Source organism: Helianthus annuus, chromosome 12 (assembly GCF_002127325.2).
Source record: "Helianthus annuus cultivar XRQ/B chromosome 12, HanXRQr2.0-SUNRISE, whole genome shotgun sequence".
NCBI lineage: Eukaryota > Viridiplantae > Streptophyta > Magnoliopsida > Asterales > Asteraceae > Helianthus > Helianthus annuus.
Window position 1 is genome coordinate 2,765,430 of NC_035444.2, and position 17,537 is coordinate 2,782,966.

Here is a 17,537-nt window from a genome sequence, read left to right on the forward strand (position 1 = left end):
ACTTTTAAATTATTTATAACGTCATTTGATTTTTAAAATCGGTTCAGCAGATCTGACCGGTCCGACAAGTAAATAAGCAAGAAGGTCAGTTCAACAGACCGCAATTATAAAAGCGTTGATGATAACCATTAAAAGTCGCTTCACCGGGTTATTAATTTAATCCGGAAAACATCAAAAGTTCAAAAGTCAAAACTCTTTAGGTTTTACATGACTAATGTAGATGGGAAAATGAATTAGTGTCGCAATCAGCATTTGTTTTAACAAATTCAACATGCCATTCTGGTCTATTTAATACATCAAAATTGTTCTCATTTAGTCAACTTTCTATAACTTCCTATCAATTTATTTTAAATGCGGTCCCAATCGAACCATTTGTTCCAAATTCATGCCGAAAGCAACATTTTTAATATCGACCTTTGATACTTCTAAAAGTCCATGTTGACATATGAAGAAAAATACTAAAAATAGCACATAGTGAACTTGATCAATATTTTAATAAGCACTTTATATTCGATTTTAAGAATTAAGTCAATGGTTATTGTTTATTTATTAACCAAAGAATCATTAACAAACCCATACATAATTTCCCATGAAACATTCTAATTTAATTCTTAACTCAGTGAACCAAACGACCTCTTAGACGTGTAGAGATAATTAATTAGATGTACTATCTGACACCACTTGATTTATTTTGGAACACGTGATTTACCTCTTATGTTGATCATTGGACTGGTCACTAGTCGGTAGTGCGAGACACCTAGCAGTGACGTAACCATTTTTTGTATGTAAATGTCTGTCACGCCCTTTCTTCTTTCTCATACTAAATTATTATTATAACTGTTTGTAACACTTTCTTTTTCTCTCATATTAAACCAACAAAATACAATGTAAAAATATACCTTGTGATTCATACAATCATCTAGTAAAAATAGGTATGTAATGAACACAATAGTAATCTACAAAGCTAAATTACATGACATATGATATGTTGATCAAATGTTTTCATTCTCCGAACAAACTTGAAAAACCCAAAATATAATTCGAAAAAAAAAATTTGTATTTAGGGTTTAAGTACTCAAATCAGCTCCTTATCCGAATCAAATTTGAATTTGTTAATCTCAAACTGACCCGACCTGATTATTCAAACTCAAATTTATTTCCAAAATGCAAACCCAAATAACCAGAACCAAGACCGATAATGTAAATATACTAAGGCTACATAGTGTGATTTAAAGCCCCCCATGCTAGTTAAAGTGTCACTCAATGTGGCGTAGGTAGTGAGACTTTAGCTAACCCATTCGTTAACTAGCATTGTGCGGTTTTACGTGGTTTACCTAAATGTTTAAAATACAAAGAAATGAAATCTGATTGGCTAACTCAAGGGTGACCCCCATAAAAAAGAAATCTGATTAATGTCGGTCAAGGGCTTGTCGGAGGTGATGAGGCGCCCCCTTTTGGCTTGAGTGGGGCGGTGTTAGGGGGCTTTAAAAGATGACGTGTAGGTGAGCGTCAGTCACCCCCGCATAGCCTAATAATTTTAAACTGCTCAGACATATGTTTTTACCAAGTGAGATAGAATACAAACTTGAATAACCCGAACCCGATTCGACAAACATATATCTCGATAATTTAAACATATAGTATTAGTCTCAAGTGTCAAGTGGTTTTCTCAAGAGTGTAAATCACAACCCTTGTCGGGCAAAGCATTTTCAACCTGATGTTAGTTTGCGTGCCGCCCACGGTATTTCCATAATAAATCAGCAGCTAAAAACCGTCTGAGAAGATTTGCATATAAACCCACCCCCAATTTCTTATTCTCTCTCACAAATTCAATAATAATTCTTGAAGAACAAAAAAACAATGGCTGATCATTCAAGCTCCGTTTTCTCCCAAATCGCTCGTGCTCCTGAAGATCCCATCTTAGGGGTATGATCCACTACTTTCCCCTCTTTCTTTTTGCAACTTTCCGGTAATCAACTTCATATAATCTACTCATCAGTTGAGTTTTAGCGATCAAGTTTAAATCTTTAACATAAACACGATTTGGGTTTTTATAAAGTTATGTTCTTGACTAATAATATTCGATGTTTAGTCATTATTAAACATTCTAAGTTCTTGTAATCTACTGATTAGTTGAGTTTTAGCGATCAAGTTTAAATCTTTAACATAAACACGATTAGGGTTTTTATAAAGTTAGGATCTTGACTGATAATATTTGATGTTTACTCATTATTAATTGTTTTAAGTTCTTGTAATCTACTGATTAGTTGTGTTTTAGCGATCAAGTTTAAATCTTTAACATAAACACGATTAGGGTTTTTATAAAGTTATGATCTTGACTAATAATATTCGATGTTTACTGATTATTAATCATTCTAAGTTCTTGTAATCTACTGATTAGTTGAGTTTTAGCGATCAAGTTTAAATCTACGATTAGGGTTTTTATAAAGTTATGATCTTGACGAATAATATTTGATGTTTACTGATTATTAATTGTTTTAAGTTCTTGTAATGTACTAATCAACTGTTATATCAAGAGTTTGTTTTTTTTTTTTTTTTTTTTTTTTTGATCAAGCTTCATTTTTTAAACAAATCCCCTTTTTAGGGTTCTCAAATCTCATGAACATGTTGATTGATTGTTTGCAAAATTGGGTTTTTTATTTATTTATTTTTTATTGTTATTATTACTAGCTTAGAAACCGCCTATTATTATTTACGATGTAACTTGGCAAGTATGAATGAAATCGCTATTTATTATATATAAAAGAATTAGATAGGGTGAAATAAGAGAAGCCCGAAAAAGAATTTCGGGTTCACATAATTGTGACGTGTTACAACGAGTTACTATTTTTTTTTATTATTGTTTTTTATTTGAGTAAATTACTTTTTGAGTCCTGGTTTTAACCACTTGAGTCCAAAATAAAAAAGTTTACGCCCCGAGTCCCTAGCCATTTATTTTATAACGTTTTGAGTCCAATCTTGTTCATTTTATAACGATTTCAGTCCAAAAAAATTGGACTCAGAATGTTAAAATTTGGACTCAAAAGAACTCAACTGGTTAAAGAAAATGCTTATATGGACTCAGGTCGTTAAACTTTTTGCTTTTGGACTCAACTAGTTAAAACTACTAAAACACAGGGTCTCAAAAAGTAATTTACCCTTTTTATTTATATGGGGGGAGGGGGGTTGTGGTAGACTTTTAGGGTTTTAGATAATCTTGGATGAAATTGATTTGTTGATAGTGGCATTTGGTTTTTGTTTTCTTATAAAAAAATTAATAAAAAAAGAAACTCAATTTTTTTTGTCTTTGTTATATGATGAGACAAAAAACAGGTTACTGTTGCTTACAACAAAGATTCAGACACATCAAAGTTGAATTTGGGTGTAGGTGCTTATAGAACTGAGGTAAGTGATTGTGATTATGTTCTTGATTGATTCATTAATAGTTCTTTAATTGTGATTGATTAATGATTATGCAAAATTTTTTTTTTGTTGTGATTAATAGGAAGGGAAACCTTTGGTTCTCAATGTTGTAAGACAGGCAGAACAAAAGCTCGTTAATGACCCGTTAAGTAACTTATTCTTATACCCGTAATTTGATTCGAATTAGTTGATATTCGGTTGTGTGATTTTTAGTGTTTTGTGAAATTTAGGTCTCGGGTTAAGGAGTATCTTCCCATTGTCGGACTTGCAGATTTTAATAAGGGTAGTGCAAAGCTCATTTTTGGTGCTGATAGGTAACAATTTTTTTTTTTTTTGGGCCTAAAATCAGTGTTTTCTAGACTTGATAACTTGAACTAGGGCTGCAAACGAACCGAACGAACATGAACAAGACCTTGTTCGTGCTCGTTTGTTAAGGAATATATGTGTTCACGAACTGTTCATGAACACTCACCGAACGAGATTTTATGTTCGTGTTTGTTAAGGAAATGAACTAGTTCGTGTTCGTCTGTTAATTTTAGGAAAAGAATGCAAACAAATGTTCATGAACAGAAACTAATGTTCATGTACGCAAATGGAAACAAACGAAGGCAAACAAGCGTTCATGAACATAATATATAATAAATTGATACTTTTATTTGTTGGAATTTTGAAGGAATTAATAAAATATACAAACTAAAAACACTAATGAACTATCGAGCACAAATGAACATACACGAACATGTTACCGAACGTTCACGAACATAAATGAACAAGCGTGGCCTCTGTTCATTTATTTCATTCATTTAACTAAACAAACCGAACGTTTTGTTCGTGTTCGTTCATTTATTAAACAAATGAACAGAGGCCACATTCGTTCATTTATGTTCGTGAAGTTCGGTAACGTGTTTTCATTCATTTAACTAAACAAACCGAACATTTTGTTCGTGTTCATTCATTTATTAAACGAATGAACACAAACGAACATCCCGTTGAATGGTTAACGAACCGTTTGCTGAACGTTCGGTTCTTTGTAGCCCTAGCTTGAACCATAACCTTACAATCGGTCTGGTTTTTTGAAATTGGTTTGACCAATGGACTAGTAAGGCTGTGGGTTTGATTACTGGTAATGAAAACATTCCCTAAAATAGTAGAGTCACCATAAATACAATTTTACGGTGTAATTGTTTATTCTTATATTCATAAATCAAAATAATTAATTAGTTTCTTCTTTGGAAAAAAAAAATGAAAAATAGCCCTGCAATTCAAGAGAACAGAGTCACTACCGTGCAGTGTTTATCCGGAACCGGCTCACTAAGGGTCGGTGGAGAGTTTCTTGCAAAGCATTACTATGAAGTAAGCAAACAAATTTATATATTTTTCATTCGGTTTAATTATATTCTCAAAACAATAATGATGATTACGCCTTAATCACTTTTTTTTAAACAGAAAACGGTGTACATTCCATCCCCAACATGGGGAAACCATCCGAAAATCTTCACTTTAGCCGGATTATCCGTAAAGACATACCGTTACTATGATCCTGCTACACGTGGGCTCGACTTCCAAGGTATGAAATAAAAAAAAATCATTATGATATATACTTGTTTTTGTTAGTTGTACGTTATCACTTTCAAGACATAGTAGGGATGTTCATCGAATAACGAATTTTCGAATTACTCGAATCAATTTTTTCTAATAAATTTTTTTTTGCTTGAATTCGAATTCGATTAAAAACTGGTAAATTCGAATAAATTCTTTTTTATTCAAATTCATTTAAAATATGTAAATTTGTTATGGGCTACTTGGTAATGGGCAACCACTTGGGGTGTCCCAGTGGCCAGCCTCACCCACCTCTTTCCAGAGGACCCCGGTTCGAATCCTGGCAGGCACACCCTCCAGGCTTTCGTTTCCGGTTGGGTAGTAACTGCCAGGCAGCTATGGGGCTAAGCTAGCTTGTGGAGTGGGATCACTCCAGCGGTTGGGAGGACCGTGCAATATCCCCCCCCCCCCCCCCCCCCACCACACACACACACACACTTGGTAATGTGCTATTTTAGGACTTACCATAGGCCTTTTCAAGATATTAACTCGATGGTTTATTTAAATATACAATTAGGCCTTCTGGAAGATTTGGGTAACGCTCCAACGGGAGCGATAGTCCTCCTTCACGCGTGTGCTCACAATCCAACTGGCGTCGATCCAACCCTTGATCAATGGGAACAGATCCGAAAATTGATGAGATCAAAAGGGTTGTTACCGTTTTTCGATAGTGCATATCAGGTTGATAAAAATTTCGACTTTTTTTTTTTTCTGAACATAATTTTTAATCTTTTTGTGTGTTCATGTATCTATTAAAGTTATAAAGCAATAAATGCTTATTTTTGTTAAACTTCATTTAGGGTTTTGCAAGTGGCAGCCTCGATGCAGATGCACAATCTGTTCGAATGTTTGTTGCTGATGGCGGTGAATGCTTTGCAGCTCAAAGTTATGCTAAAAATATGGGACTTTACGGCGAACGTGTTGGAGCCCTTAGCATTGTGAGTGACAATTTTTGTTTTTATTTACAATAAATCTTTTTCATGTTAGAAGCAATTTTAGTAGGGGTCGAAACGGGTCGTGTTTGCGGGTTGGCGGGTTCGACCCCCAACACGACTCGAATATTCGCGGGTTGACCCGAACACGACCTGTTCAATCCGATTTTCTTTTATTTGTTTCTACAAACTAGTATATTAAAATTAAAATTTACTAAAAAAACACAAATGTATATAATACAATTACATTTAAAATTTAAAGTTATAAAATCTTATGTCAGTTTCTTTTTTTATGTTATAATAATGGCATAAAATACACACCCAATTTAATTTATGACATAAAAAATATTGTAAAAAATATAATATAATATAAATGGGTTAAACGGGTCAACCCGCCAACCTGACCACGTTGACCCTAACCCGGCGCGTTTAGCTAGACGGGTTTGCAGGTTCAACCTGAAATTGACCCGAACCCGTTTAGACTAAACCGAAACCCGTGAATTTCGTGTTAGGTTCGTGTCGTGTCAGAAATTCACAACCCTAAATTTTAGTCTGTTGGATATAATCGTTGGGGGTGAAACTGTTTTCAGTAAGTAGTTTGAGTTCGGTTATTTCAAACTGGTTATTCTTTGCTAGATTCACAATTACTAGTTTACCCTTACGGTTAGGCAAGTCGTTTTCAATAAGTTAATTTTTCCGTGCGGTTAATTAAGCGGGTTTAACAGGTTTGCAAAACCGCCGACGTTGCAAGCAGGGTAGAGAGTCAACTTAAATTGGTTATTAGGCCGATGTATTCGAGTCCGCCTCTTCATGGTGCGTCTATTGTTGCAACTATACTTAAAGACAGGTACCGTAATCTCTTAAAAAAGTTATAAAGAAATCGGCTTTTTTGGATTATTAGTTTTTAAACTTTATAAAACTTCTTGTGTTTATTATAGTAATTTGTACAATGAGTGGACGGTTGAGCTTAAAGCAATGGCTGATCGGATTATCAGCATGCGCAAGCAATTATTAGAAGCCCTACAAGCAAGAGGTAAGACTAGATTTTTTTAGAGTAAAGTACACAGATGGTCCCTGTGGTTTACTAAAATTATGGATTTGGTCCCTAGCTTTTCCAAAATACACGGATGGTCCCTCTCATAGTTGTTAAAAGCCATCGCCTCTTGCGCCTAGGCCCATTTTTCAGGCGAGGCGAGGCAGTTGCGCTTTAAGTCGAGGAATTTGCGCTTTATATCTCTAGGTGATGATGGTTCAGGCGCACATTCCGGCAAGATTCCTAGATTCCGGATAGTTTCCGGCCAAATTCTCTAAATTCCGACGAGATTCTAGCCGGATTTCTACTTTTATCTAAGGAAAACTACTTTCCTACACTAATACACTAATATTTTTAGAACTTTTGGTTCTAAATAGATGACATATAGTTTTATATAATAGATTTTGTTTATTTAATTTGAAGAATAGTATTATTTTGCTAATACATAATGTATTTTTAACTTCTTTTCATTATGCGATTAATTTTTCTCAGGCCCTCGCTTTTTATGCGCTTTGCGCCTAGGCCCCAGGCGAGGCCTATGCGCCTTGAGTGCGCTTAGCGCCTTTAATAACTATGGTCCCTCTGGTTTGCACTTTGTAACGCATTTAGTCCCTAGCCAACAAAACTAAAGGTTTGTTGGCAGGTCCAAAAGTTAAGGACTAAATGTGTTACAAAGTGCAAACCACAAGGACCATCCATGTACTTTTGAAAAAAGTTGGGGACTAAATGCGTTACAAAATGCAAACCACAGGGACCACTTGTGTATTTTTAAAAAAGTAGGGACCAAATCCAAAATTTTGGTAAACCGTAGGGACCATCCGTGTACTTTACTATTTTTTTATTTATAAATTATAAAAGCATACTTTAGCGTATCATTTAAGCTTAAAATCCGTGTGGTTTCACATGTATCAGGAACACCGGGTGACTGGACTCACATTATAAAGCAAATCGGAATGTTTACTTTCACCGGGCTGAACGCTGAACAAGTTGCTTTCATGACAAGAGAGTATCACATCTACATGACTTCCGATGGGTAAACATATATATACTCTTCTAAAACTTCAAAATTTCATATATATCCTTGTAGATTTTTTAAATACGAACACCAACGTCACTTTTATTCATTCCGTAGTAAATAAAATAATTCAATTACTTGCAACTGTTTATTTCACCTAGGAGAGCAAACGAGCCGAGCCCGAGATAGAGCTTGGCTTGATTCGAGCTTTGGTTCTAAAGCTCGAGTTCGGCTCGTAGGTAGTTTTTCAAGCTCGAGCTCGGCTCGTAGGTAGTTTTTCAAGCTCGAGCTCGGCTCGTAGGTAGTTTTTCAAGCTCGAGCTCAGGTTCGGCTTGTTAATTATTTTTTTGATTAATATATTATTATATTTTATATATAATTTAGTTTTTTCATATTTTTATAAATAAATTATTTAAAATAATAATTATTATGTAAATATATATTTAATTTAATATATTAATAAAAAGAGTTAATTACTGTTTTCGTCCCTGTGGTTTGTCAAAAATCACTATTTCAGTCCATTAGTTTAAAAATTGCGATTTCAGTCCCTGTGGTTTCACTTCCGTAACCATTTCAGTCCACCTCGTAACCATTTCAGTCCCTGTACTTAACAGAATAATGGATTGAAATGGTTACGAAAATGAAACCACAGGGACTGAAATTGTTACGAAAGTGAAACCACAGGGACTGAAATCGCAATTTTTAAACTAATGGACTGAAATAGTGATTTTTGACAAACCACAGGGACGAAAACAGTAATTAACTCTAATAAAAATATATAAATAGTAGGCTCGTTTAGGCTTGTGAACCGGCTCAAGTTCGATAAGCAAAGCTCGGGCTCGTTTACTAAACGAGCTTGGTTTTAGGCTCGTGCTCGAGCTCGTTTAAGCTCGGCTCGTTCGAGCTTTTTTTTCTGAGCCGAGCTCAAGCAGCTTGTGAGTAGCTCGACTCATTTGCACCCCTAATTTCACCGAATAAGCAAACAAAATTGTTACGTTGAATCATTCCGTGTATAATGTCTTCAAATTATACTATCTATCATGAAATTAGTAAATACGCTTATTTCCATGTTTTTTGAATAGGTAAATACGATAATCATGAAATTCGAAAGGATATATACGAAATATATATATATGAAATATAAATAGAGCTTTCGCCGTAACATTCTTTTTCTTCGTAAATCACGCAGGAGAATCAGCATGGCTGGTCTAAGTTCAAAGACTGTACCTCATCTTGCGGATGCTATGCATGCTGCTGTTACCCGTGTTGCGTAAACAAGCATGTTTTGTTGTAAGTCTTAATAAAGCTGTTTTTGGATTACTTTAAGCCGGCATGATTATCGCCTAATCTGGAAACTTTATTGACATTATTAAATTGAGCCACTTGGTTTTGCTTAATTTCTCCACATTTTTTCAATATTATTGTTAGAAAAAGAGATCCAATTTTATTTTACTACTCAAAATTAGAGGTGATCATTTTGATCCATTTACTTGTGAATAGGTCGAGTCGAGCGGTAACCCAATCCGGATAGGGCTGTCCTTTTTTATCCTAAACCCAACCAGAATTCGAAGCCACCCGAACCCGAATTAGAGAATACCCAGAAAACCCAAAATTTAAGTGGGTCGGTTATCGGGTATTTTTTCCCATCGCGAAACTCGAACAACCCGACCTTAAACTCGAAACCCGAAAAAACCCCGAACATTTATCCGTCTTTATTTTATAAATGCATCTTGGTTTGGAGTGTTGGTATTAGAGGTGTAAAAAAAACCGGTTTTAGAACCGAAACCGGGAAAAAAACCGAAACAGGTTTTTTTTACCGGTTTTTTTATAACCGGACCGGTTTTATAACCGAACCGCCGGTTTGTGACCGGTTACTAATCTTGATCTGAAAAACCGATTAATAACCGAAACCGGTTTTAATAAAACCGGAAAAAAAACCGGTTTTTTGGGGAAAACCGGTTAAAAACCGGTCCTAACCGGTTACACCGGTTATTGTTTTGGACTTGAAAAACCGGTTAATAACGGAAACCGGTTATAAAAAAAACCGGTTTTCGTTTTGGGTGAAAAAAACGGTTCGGTTAATAACCGAAACCGGGTTTTAAAAAAAATCTATTTGAATTTTGATGATATTCCGTTTAAGATAACTATTTTTTTTTCATTTTTACATCTAACCCCAAAACTGAACAACCTGAACTTTAAATGGGTCGGTTATCAGGTTACTTTTTCTTAGGCAAAATCTTGAAAACCCCGAATAACACTCGGCCCAACAAATCCATTTTGTTGGATTTGGGTCGGTTATCAGGTTACTTTTTCTTAGGTAACTCGTTTAGTATTTACATCACGAAAAAGCTGGACAATGATCAATTAGAAAGAATAAGATTATATTTACATTCAATGGGCAATTATCACCATTAATCCTAGTTCTAATATTCATTAATGGCGAGTTGTGGGGCTTCTTAACTTATAAGCCTCTAATTTCTCCATATATGAATTCTTCGTTCTCGCCAAAATCTTAGCCGATTTGCTATGATACTTTTCGGGTTCTTTTTCCTCGGGTTGAGGACTTGCTTCTTGCTCAACACTCCACCCCATAACATCTGACAATGTCGTCGCTGTAGGTGATCCGGTAGGCGATTCACCAGGAGTTTGACGATTAGAATCGTTTAACGTTGGTCGTGATGACAAAGTCCTCTTTTTGGCTAGCAATGATGGATCTTGTGCCACGTTATCCGCGTAAAGTACATCCTCGATTCGGTTCATCACCGTGCTAGCTAAACTCTCCAATACCCGCGAATAGCTTTCCAATATAGCATGACCGACATCCTACATAGATCAAAGTATATCGGTCTTTTTAAACGAACATCCTAACTAAGGGCGTCAATTCTTGACACGACCTGAAACCCGACCCGAATTTGACATGAGAAAAAACAGGGTTGGGTTAACTAACACGACCCATTTAAAAAAACAGGTCAGGTTTGGGTCAACCGGTATTAAAAATAGGGAAGTTTCGGGTTGACCCGTTAACCCGTTTAACTATTTAGAAAAAAAAAAAAAAACCTTTTATATTTTTTGTTTATGTTTTTCGGTTTCTATTTTACATGATTAGTGTTAATAATGTTAGTTTTGTCACACTAGATTATTTACCTGTCACGCTCATGCTTACCATTAAGCATGTTTTCCATAACCCGCTTAAAACCCAACAACTCGTTTGTAAATCGTCAGTCAACATGTATGACTCATCTAAAAATACGGGTTAAACAGGTCGTGTTGACCCGAATTTATATGTCTGGGTTAGGATTGTAAACTTTGACACAAGTAATAATATGGGTTGGGTTCGGGTTACACATTTCAACCCACCAACCCGCCAATCCATAAACCTGACACGATTGACACCCCTAAATTCCTAACACCATCTTGAACGAAATATGAAATTTCGTTCCTTGTTCGTACCTTATTAGACTCGATCTTGCTGATTTCTAGCGACGATTGAGGAAGTCCAGGGAACCGTTGTTTTAAGAGGAGTAAAATGGTTTCCGCTCTATCTTCAAAAAGCTCTCGTTTCTCCATGCTTACCGTTATCGATGAGCTCCATGAAGATTTCGAGTCCTTTTGATTCATCTTTCGTTTCCATATAACTATCGAAGCTTCTATCTTGTTCTTGAGATCAAGAACGTTTATCTCGTTTGATAGATCCATCGTTGATAGAAACTGTCCTGGATCGAACGAGTCAACCGTAATACTTTTGTAGATTTGATCTCCAAGGCTTTCTCTTCCATTCTGTCAAGTTTAAAAATTATAGCATTTTTCTATGGAAATTTCGAATCGTTTTACTTGTAAACAGTTCGATTTAAGTTATTGAGTTAATTACTGTTTTCGTCCCTGTGGTTTGTCAAAAATCATTATTTCAGTCCATTAGTTTAAAAATTGCGATTTCAGTCCCTGTTGTTTCACTTTCGTAACCATTTCAGTCCCTGTGGTTTCACTTTCGTAACCATTTCAATCCATTATTCTGTTAAGTACAGGGACTGAAATGGTTATGAGGTGGACTGAAATGGTTATGAAAGTGAAACTACAGGGACTGAAATCGCAATTTTTAAACTAATGGACTGAAATAGTGATTTTTGACAAACCACAGGGACGAAAACAGTAATTAACTCTAAGTTATTTATATCTCAAACGGGTCAACGTTAAAAAAAATAGTTAAAAAGGAAACCGGTCGAACTTTTGAAAACTTTTAGTCTTTTTGTCAATGCTAGAGGTGCACAAAGTCGGTTAGATTAACCGATTCGGTTAACCGGTTTAGTCTGTTATTTTCAAAATTTTGTTTTATCCGGTTATTACCTTAACTGGTTCGATTATTCACTTTAACCTTATTAACCGGTTATTTTCATATATATTTTTTCCAGTTTTTTCGGTTTTTTTCACGGTTAACTGGTACATCGGTTAAAAATAACCAGTTACAAACCGACGGTTTTTTTAACTCCTAACCGATTATTGGTGTACCAGCTATTAACCAGTTACAATGGATATAAAAATGTTTTCGGGCCAACAATCTGGCCCGACCCGGTTTGACCCATACGAAAAACGACCCGTCCGAGAGCAATGACAATGTATTTAAACATTACCTTAGGGAGATTATCAATATAATCATCAGGGATCTCCATTTCTGCTAATATTTCTGCATTTATGGCCATAGAAGCTTTCAAAACTTGATTAACACAATCTTTTTGATACTGCATCCATTTTCTCGATTCTTCGGAGAGTCCTTCCGGTGGAACTTTGACCGTCGGTAGCCACCATTTATCGCTTCTTTGAACTCCCTTTTCGGACTCATCTGCATCTTTCGACACGTACCAGAATTGGTTCTGGTTTTTGAAATTGTCGAGACAACCCTGTATCGTACATTCTTTCAATAATCTTGAAGATAATCGTTAACATTAGGGGTGTAAACGTGCCGGGCCGAGCGCTGAGTCCGACTAGGCTTGAGCTCGGCTTGCGAGTAAAACCCAAAGCTCCAACTCGGCTCGAGCTATTTGAGAACAATCTCAAACGAGCTAAAAGCTCGGCTTGAGCTCGCTTCAACTTTGCTTAAACGAGCCAGAGCTCGGCTCAAGCTCAGCTCACCAATGTTATGATCATTATTACATTATATTATATCATATTGTATACAAAAAAAATTGTTTAGCCTAAACGAGCTTTGTATTTCAGGCTCGAGCTAAGGCTCGATAACTAGATTAGCTCTATTTCAGGCTCGAGCTCGGGCTAGTTAAGGCTCGGCTCGTTTGAGCTTTTAACCGAGCCGATCACGAGTAGCTCTCGAGCTTCTGGGCTTGTTTACACCCCTAGTTAAAACGGCATACGAAATTGCGATATGAGAATAGAATCATTACAATGAGCATCGCGTCTAGCTTTTTGAGAGCCGGGATGTTCATCCTCAGATCGCCTCTTTGTTTTGTCATCATAACCTGCGAAATTGTGATTGTTTGACATTGAAGTCGTTAGTGATCAGATAAACGGTTTCGAAAACGCAAATTTAACCAACCTGAAATGCCCATACCTCCATATTTGATCCGTCTTTCGATGTTTGTTGAGAGGGGACGAATTCAACGATGTAATTGGTTACCGATAAAAGCCAGCCGACTTCCCTTCTCCATCTTCTTTTCCTATCTTCCGGCATTGGAGCGAGCTTGTGTTGCTCGCCAAATGCAGAAGCTGCAAAAAAAAAAAAAAAAAAAAAAAACCGTTTTGAATGAACATCTTTTAAACAATATGTTTTAATAATTTATTAGCATATAAAACGGTTTTAATAAGATTACCGGCAAGATTTGTAATGGCGTTTGATAACGCCAAAGCAGATGAAACCCCTTTGCCACCACCGGACATATCTTCTCGTAAAATAAGCTTAGCAAACCTTTCTTTCATTTGCTCCAACTCTGCACAAAAAAAAAAAAAAAAAAAAAAAAAAAAAAAAAAAACTGAATTTTCCGATCATATTCGGATTGAAACATGAAAACTATAGAAAACGTACCATGACGCTTCGCTTTTACCAGGGAAACATGATCATCGTCGCCGCTTATGGTGGTTTCTTGTTCGTCTATCGTTGTCATGTTTCTTTCCTCTTGGAAGTTGGAATGTTGTGATTGTGTTATGGTCTATGGTGATATGAATATGAACAAAGGTTGAAAAGAGTTTAATGAGGGATTTGTTTAATTGGTTTTTGTGTGTATTGTTGTTTGATTTTTGCTCTTGTGTTTATTTTTATTGTTGGTGTTTACCACCTTTTGAATGTGGGGTTCATGTTTATCCTCTATAATGATGGGATTTGAAATTATAAGGGTTAAATAGGGTGATTTTTGAACTTGAGGGACCTAAAATGGACACCGGGAAGCTTTCTAATTTTAAAATTATGATTTTATGCAAGTTTTTGGATTTTTTTTAGAGTTAATTACTGTTTTCGTCCTTATGGTTTGTCAAAAATCACTATTTCAACCCATTAGTTTAAAAATCACTATTTCAGCCTATTAGTTTAAAAATTGCAATTTTGAGATATATTGGGTACTTAGGATCTTGGGATATAAAAATTACTATTTCAGTCCATTAGTTTAAAAATTGCAATTTTGAGATATAGTGGGTACTTAGGATCTTGGGATACATTAGTTTCCAAGGTTCAAATTCAAGTGATATTTTACTCACATGTGGGCCCACATCCCCAAAATTCAAGTAAAATTTTATTATTTTCACGCTTACATTATCAGGATTCTCATCTCAAAGTTTTAAAAGAAAGCTATAGTAAACTCTATATTTAGGGATCCACTATTCACACCTCATCCCTTCTTCTCCGACCAGAAATCCCTCTTGCCCTCTTGGCGCTCGTCTTCCCCTCCATTCACTCCATTGGTCGTAAATATTTAACTTAGTTAAAAGATTCAAATGTGGTATTTAAATTCCAAAAAAAAATAATAATAACTAGTAATTATTCAAAAAAAAAAAAAAATGGAGGAGTTGCTAGTTTAAATTCATGTATGCTTTGTGTTATACCTTTTTTGTGTTAGATAAGCAACAATCGACAATAATTATCTTATGTAAATCAGAAAATAGATTAACAATTAACAATTAACAAACATATGAAATTACAACAGGGCTCTAGTATTTAATAAACCTTAACTTATTTCATTGGGCCTGTGGGCCGACCTGTAAGTGTATGTTGTGTACTTGTGTATTGTACCATAAAAGAAACATAAAATCATGTTGAGTAATGTTAGTATTAGAGTTAAAGCTAATTAAATAAAAAAATATTAAGTTTAGTCTTCAAGTTGTGTACGTAATCATCTTAGAATCAAGTACACAAACTTTGAGATTATTTGTCTTATGTAACAAAGCCTTTTTTTTACCTAAGTGACAAGTATGTGCCTCATAGTGTTATGTGGAATTTTTTTTCTTTTACAAAAATAAAACTGATTTAAATTCAAGTACACAAACTTTAAGATTATTTGTTTTATATAACAAAGCCTTTTTTTTACCTAACTAAATTGACAAGTATGTGCCTCATACTCAGCGGTGGACCTAAAAATTATTTATTGAGGGTACGGATGAGATGTTCAATCATATTTTCAAGAGGTGTGGTCAAGTTTTTTTTGCCTAAAATATACATTAATTTTTTTTAAAGGATGCGGCCACCCACCTTGGCCAAAGGGTGGATCCGCCCCTGCTGATAGTCGTATGTGTTTTTTTTTCTTTCACAAAAATTAAAATTGATTTAAACTGTTTTTTTTTTTTTTTTTTTTTACAAAAATGAAAGAAACTCTGGACCACCAGTTTGGTTTTAGCATCTTACCCGTTGGCCAATAAATTGAGAGTTTGGTCAAGCCATGGTTAACCCATGAAGTATTGGGTTGAACCCATTTCTTTTTCTTTATAACATGCAAACTTTGCTTTTAATAAAGAGTGGGCAAAGTGATGAAATGTTTCCCAAAGTTGTTACTTGATAGGCTCCCATCCGTACTCCTTATCAGTTTAGAACTTCATTCCATGATTTTGTTAAACTTGTAACTATATCTATAAGATATAAATATATATATTTTCATTTTGATCAATAATTTTATTGAGTTTGTATTTGTTTTTTATTTATATATATATAGATAACAAAAGCATATATATTTATATACTTTGGGATAAAAAAACAAAACCATAATGTGTAATATGCTTTTGGGATAAAAAACATTAATCAATCAAATCATATAAAGCATAATGTCTAAAACATTAATCAATCAAATCATAAAAAGCATAATGTGTAATATGCTTTTGGGATAAAAAAACAAAACCAAAACATTTTATGGGGACCAATGGGTTGTGATACATTGGCAAAGACAAAACCTTTAAAATACCTAGATTGGAAAAAGGAATGTCTTGGATTCAAGTTCCACAAATGACAGTGGATTAAAGAAATTAGTCGTTAAAAAAAACATTTTATGGGGACGAAGAGGGGTATAATGACCAATGAGTTTTCCAATGAATTATTGTCACTTTTGACTTTTTCTTTCCATAAAAGTAGCCTTTGAATCAAATAACTAAACCTTTGGTGGAAATGGACGTTTAATCAACACATAAGTTGTGTTTAGTGAGGCATAACCATTTACTTCTTAAAAGTACATTTGAAAGAGCAATCCATCAACTACGACTTACTAGAGTTTTTAACCAGTTTAACATGGTCCTGGGTTCGATTCCCACAAGGGATTTTTCCCAGAATTATTGGGTTTTCTCCCGACTTGGTGGTATAGACATTATTACCTAGTGGAGATGAATATGATCGGGTGGTTCTACTGGTGTCATGATGATACTCCAATGGTTCGTCAGTGATCCAAATTTGCCGTTAAATAATTTCGCAATCACATTTCACGTCGTGTGAGTATAAGCTAAGAACATAATAAAACATGAATAAAACATAAAAAGGTTTGGTGAAGCAAATGCGTGTGGGGTCAGCAACGAATCAAGCATAGATATGGTAATAGCGTCGGTGATTTAGGGCCGTTACGATAAACCGGTGGACTATCAAAATACATATTCTATTTTAATGGGCCGAGTAGGGCCCACAATACTATTTTTCATTTAATATAACCCAACCACCTTATATGTGTTATGACTCATGCCAAAATTTTTAAATATTATCACTTTAAAAAATCTCAATTTATTAAACAAATAGATTTGAAAAATGGCTAATGTTCCATTGTATTTGTACATGATAACGTATGACAAGTTATTATTTTAATAATACTTGGCCCAATTAAAAATATATATGTCAAAATAATAATACTTGGCACAATTAAAAATATATATGCATACAAATTTATGATGGATTGACTATGGTACCATTTGACTAACAATTAAATTTATAAATTCTCAGCTAGAATAGGTACAAAGTTGTTGAGTGTATTGTTATTTTAGAACTTAATTTATTATTGAGATTAAAATTCTCAAATACATAAAAAGATCAAAACATGCACTATAGCCTCTGTCACACTGTTTTTTTTTTCAAATA

At 34.8% G+C, this 17,537-nt stretch overlaps 2 protein-coding genes across 2 annotated transcripts; one reads left to right on the forward strand and one right to left on the reverse strand.

The window, feature by feature from the left end:
- The first annotated feature begins 1,667 nt into the window (after positions 1-1,667).
- On the forward strand, positions 1,668-9,403 carry LOC110893793 (aspartate aminotransferase, cytoplasmic). The gene is made up of 12 exons (XM_022140926.2): positions 1,668-1,926; positions 3,334-3,405; positions 3,506-3,567; positions 3,654-3,737; positions 4,677-4,776; positions 4,870-4,990; positions 5,540-5,703; positions 5,823-5,960; positions 6,680-6,801; positions 6,893-6,987; positions 7,900-8,020; positions 9,192-9,403. Exons 1-12 carry the CDS (start codon positions 1,861-1,863, stop codon positions 9,274-9,276), a joined length of 1,230 nt encoding a protein of 409 aa, XP_021996618.1. The 5' UTR covers positions 1,668-1,860; the 3' UTR covers positions 9,277-9,403.
- A 1,032-nt stretch (positions 9,404-10,435) lies between these two features.
- Positions 10,436-14,109, reverse strand: LOC110893792 (rho guanine nucleotide exchange factor 8-like). Its single transcript, XM_035981040.1, has 7 exons — positions 14,031-14,109; positions 13,819-13,977; positions 13,560-13,714; positions 13,393-13,467; positions 12,628-12,894; positions 11,453-11,779; positions 10,436-10,825 (listed from the first exon to the last, which is right to left on the reverse strand). Exons 1-7 carry the CDS (start codon positions 14,107-14,109, stop codon positions 10,436-10,438), a joined length of 1,452 nt encoding a protein of 483 aa, XP_035836933.1.
- Between the last annotated feature and the right edge of the window lie 3,428 nt (positions 14,110-17,537).

Coding starts and splice junctions, on each gene's coding strand:
- LOC110893793 (XM_022140926.2), top strand. CDS start 1,861: ATGGCTGATCATTCAAGCTCCGTTTTCTCCCAAATCGCTCGTGCTCCT. Junction 4,777..4,869: donor TTGCAAAGCATTACTATGAA/GTAAGCAAACAA, acceptor TTTTTTAAACAG/AAAACGGTGTACATTCCATC. Junction 6,988..7,899: donor AGAAGCCCTACAAGCAAGAG/GTAAGACTAGAT, acceptor CACATGTATCAG/GAACACCGGGTGACTGGACT.
- LOC110893792 (XM_035981040.1), bottom strand. CDS start 14,109: ATGACAACGATAGACGAACAAGAAACCACCATAAGCGGCGACGATGAT. Junction 13,468..13,559: donor AAGACGGATCAAATATGGAG/GTATGGGCATTT, acceptor ACAATTTCGCAG/GTTATGATGACAAAACAAAG. Junction 10,826..11,452: donor GCAAGATCGAGTCTAATAAG/GTACGAACAAGG, acceptor TGATCTATGTAG/GATGTCGGTCATGCTATATT.